Source organism: Aquarana catesbeiana, linkage group LG13, assembly GCF_042186555.1.
Source record: "Aquarana catesbeiana isolate 2022-GZ linkage group LG13, ASM4218655v1, whole genome shotgun sequence".
NCBI classification, from domain to species: domain Eukaryota; kingdom Metazoa; phylum Chordata; class Amphibia; order Anura; family Ranidae; genus Aquarana; species Aquarana catesbeiana.
This window is the reverse complement of record NC_133336.1, coordinates 53948922-53953087: the sequence shown is the minus strand read 5'-3', so window position 1 is coordinate 53953087 and position 4166 is coordinate 53948922. Positions and strand designations below refer to the sequence as shown.

General features: G+C 38.9%; 1 protein-coding gene across 1 annotated transcript in view; it reads left to right on the top strand.

Annotated features, from left to right (window-relative positions):
• EIF5 (eukaryotic translation initiation factor 5) overlaps positions 1 to 3479 on the top strand; it is a gene marked incomplete in the record, with an annotated part of 15074 nt that extends 11595 nt beyond the window's left edge. The window contains 3 exon segments of the mRNA XM_073609752.1: positions 1365 to 1529; positions 2703 to 2837; positions 3119 to 3479. Of these exon segments, the coding sequence (XP_073465853.1) occupies positions 1365 to 1529; positions 2703 to 2837; positions 3119 to 3208 (390 nt within the window).
• Positions 3480 to 4166: the final 687 nt, after the last annotated feature.

Sequence of the window (4166 nt, the reverse complement as noted above, 5' to 3'; positions counted from 1 at the left end):
AGAAATGCATGTTCCCAAAAACTTAAAGGTAGAGACCCGCTCCATGCACACACCTTTTAATAAAAAACGGTGCTGGTTCAGGCTTGTTCCTTCTGAAATCTACAATCGGTTCCTTTGTTTTCCCTGTGTTTAGGACCAGGTTATTCACTGTACACCATTCCACTATCCTATCCGGCAAACTTAACTACCCTATTGGTCTCATAATAGGGGGTACAGTCATGTGTACAGCGCATAGAGAAAGGGACTTGACACACAACCCTGCCGTGCTCTCTTAGAAGAAACAAACTTATCCAATTTGACCACCTGTGAGTGATGAACCAAAAAATCCCTTATCCAAAAACAAAGGGCAGCAAACTTTTTTTTTTTTTTTTTTTTTTATCAACCGATCTGGAATACTATTAAAAGCAGAGCTGTAATCCTATATAAACATCCTTATGTAATTTCCCAAATGCTCCAGATGACTAAGTGACCCATGCAGCGCTAAAGCATCTTCTTCTGTGCTTCTATTAGCTCTATACGCAAACTGATAAGGATATAAACTATGATCAAAACTAGTAATCTTGTTTTGATGTAGTTCAAGACCAACCTCTCAAAGCACTTCATTAGTACTGAAGTCAGTGCTATTGGTCTATAATCGAATAAACTTCCCACAGTTGACTTTTTTTAAATTATTTTTGGAATAATAGTGGCTGATGTTAAACATGCCAGAACAGCAGGTGAATAGTGATCGATTAAAGATCTCGGCAAAGACTCCAGCTAATTGATCAGCACAGACCTTAACTACTCTCCCTGGAATTCCGTATGGACCTGATTTCCTTGTATTTATAGCCTTAAACGCCTGCCTCGCCTCATTTCTGTGTAGTGTACAGTTTCCTGGACCTAAAGGACACCCTATATCCTGGTTTGGTAGCACAACCTCAAACTGTGAAAAGCACTAGAATTCCCTTCCGTTTTTTGTAGTCCTCTGTGTCAAGTACTGTATAGCCCTCCCCTGCATCTTTTCCCTTAAAATAGTCCTCAATATGTGCCCAGCTCAAATTTCATGAATCAGGTTTACATTCACTTGAAATACTTCTGAGTACCTAGCTTGCACACATTTAGAATACTGCAACTAAACTGCTGTAGAATGAAAGGGGTCAAATTTCATTAAAAAATGGTTCTATTCTCCTACACGGTAGAATACAAATAATGGCTAGCTCCCCACAAGGTTTTTCATAGATGTCTTTCCTTCAATCTTTTCTTATTCTCCCCAACCTATATAATATAATAATATCTGGATAATTGTTTTAGGTAGCTCCTATGATCTATAATTATTTTTTTTTTTTTTTTTTCTCTCGTGTAAAATCCTATTTCCTCTGTTTCAGTTCTGCCACAACAACAAGAAAGCACAGAGGTACCTGCTCCATGGTTTTGAGTGTGTTGTGAGTATACACCAAGCACAACTACTCTCCAAAATTCCACATATCTTGAAGGAGATGTATGATGCAGATCTCCTGGAGGAGGACGTTATCATCAGTTGGGCTGATAAGGTATCTGCAATGATTTGATATGTAAATTTGGGTCCCAATGTGTTAAGCCCTAGTCACTAAGATTTTGGGTAAACCTCTGAGCACTTTTGGTATAGACTTAAATATTATTCATGGTTCATTCCATGCTTACAATGGAAATACAAGTGGGCTGCGTATTTTGTAACTGATGCTCCACTTGAACTGTTCTAAATACTCTAGTAAATGCTGTGTTCTGCAAGATATTAGTCTATTTCCAGGAACCATGAGTTGTGGGTTTCTGGGACTGAATGATCTCTGGGCCATTTTAGAAATGTATTTTAGCCAAGTAGTTGGTTTTTCCTGGTTTAAAGTGGATGTAAACCCAATGTCATCCTTTCTAAACTACTGCCGTAGGGGTTATCTATAAGGATATACATGCCTCCTGCATGTATCTTTACATGTCAAATGTCTCCCCCTGTCTATTAGACCTGAAAAACTGCAGATTCTGTGGGTGGGTCTGTTTGGAGCTTGGTGGGTGGAGTCGTGATGTCAGACTCCCCGCCCACCTCTACACTCCCCTGTTTTTTCTAACACTGAACTTCTGCTATGATCCCTAACATCCAGTGAAAAGACAGGAAAGTAACCACATGACTTCAGCATGCCAAATCATGCTGAGGTGTGGAACAGCCAATCCTTGCAGAGCTGCTGAAGAAAGGAGTGGGGGAGGGAATTAAAAAAAAAAAAAAAATACTGCCTGTGTCTTAGGCTGCAGCACGAGATGTAAATCACTTGTCACTCACAGCAAGGGGAGGATTTGACAAAGTTTCTCAGTTTGTCAAGAATTCTCACTGAACAATAAAAGGATTGCTCAGAGATGGATTAACTTTGTGGCAAGACTGGGATCAAATGATAGGAAATCTTATACTCTACAGTATGATATAAAAATTTTTTTTTTTTTGGGTTTACATCCACTTTAACATGCATTTCTCACACTATGTAACAATATTAGAACATGGGCTAACTATTAGCAAAAGTATCAAATTCAAACCACTTTACTAGAGAATAAAAAAAAATCTGGTCTCCAAAATGCTGTAGGATTTCTCTTAACTACTTGCAGCAGCTTTAGTCCAGATGTGCTAAAAAGGATATTTTGTTGTATGCAAAGAATAACTTTTTTTTTTTTTTTTATTCCCCTGCCTCTTCTTAAATTGTTAGCCATCTAAAAAATACGTCTCTAAAGAACTTGCCAAAGATATTCGCGCAAAAGCAGAGCCTTTTATTAAATGGCTAAAAGAGGCTGAAGAGGAGTCTTCAGGTGATGACGAAGATGAGGAAGATGAGAATATTGAGGTGAGATGCTTGCAATTGGCATTGGATAAACTACTACCTGAGTCTTTGGTCGTGTGCCCTATATAGAGCTGACCTCAAAAGGGAATTTAATATAAATTATTGAAGCAATACATGCTGCTCTAAATGCTAAAAGTTGGGTTTATTCATAGTTTAGTTTCTTGTATAGTATCTGAAAAGAAGATGGGTGTAGCTTAACATTTCTGTAGCCTCTTTTTCTAGTGTATGTACTACATTTTTCTAGATGGTTTTATCCACCACCAATAACTGCCTTGTCTCCACAGGTTGTATATTCCACGAGTGTAAGCGTTCCTAAAGTGGAAACTGTAAAATCTCCAGAGAAAGATGACGACATTGATATTGATGCCATTTAAAATGACTTCACTGACAGCAGCTGTTCACATCCTGCTTTTTATGAAGTGCAACATGTATGTGATTGAGCTGTACTAGCTGAACATCATGCTACACTTTTTGTATGCTTCAGTTTCTTTCTATTGGTCTATTAGCTTCACTAATTAAAAAGGAAAAAACAATCATAGAGAAATGGATCAGACTTGGTTTGTCTATAGCATGTAGTTACTTTTTAAATTCTAGTGTTTTGGTGCACATTTATACAGTTGTGAATAAAGGTTTTTGTTTTTGGTCGCTGCTGTTCTGTTTGAATGACTTAAAACACAATGTGAAGTTGCCACAGTTTTGTGATCCATATACAATACTGTGCAAATGTTTTTAGATTTCAGAGATGGCAGTGTTGGGTTTATTTAATTTTAGCAAAATGGAAAGTAAATGAACAAGTATTTTGGTGTCGCACCCTTTGCCTTGTACAAAGGTGTGTGTGTGTGTGTGTGTGTGTGTGTGTTTGGGTTAAAAAAACAAAGGAACACGGCATGTAGGTTGTTGAACTAACCACAGATCTTCTGTGGACGAAGGCTACCTCAAATCCTTCAGATTGCTTCAGGATCCCTTGCTTTATGCTGCTTGGTATTGACTATATGCTTGGGGCCCATCATACTTATCCATCATGCCATCGGGAGGTGTATCTATTTCTCAGCATTGAGGACACATTCATCCTGACCAAATCTCCAACTCAATTTGCAAAAATGCAGGGCACCTTCAACTAACTTCACTGTTGCCTGCAGACACTCATTATTGCATCTCCCCGGCCCTTTGGTGAACAAAGCCTCCTGATACCACCAATGTTTCAAATTTGGGCTTGTCAGTTCAGAGCACCTGCTGGGGTGTCGTTATTCCCCCCCCCCCCCCCCCCATGTTGGAGGTATGGCTTTTTGGCTGCAATTCTTCCATGAAGACCACTTCTTGCCTCCAGACAAG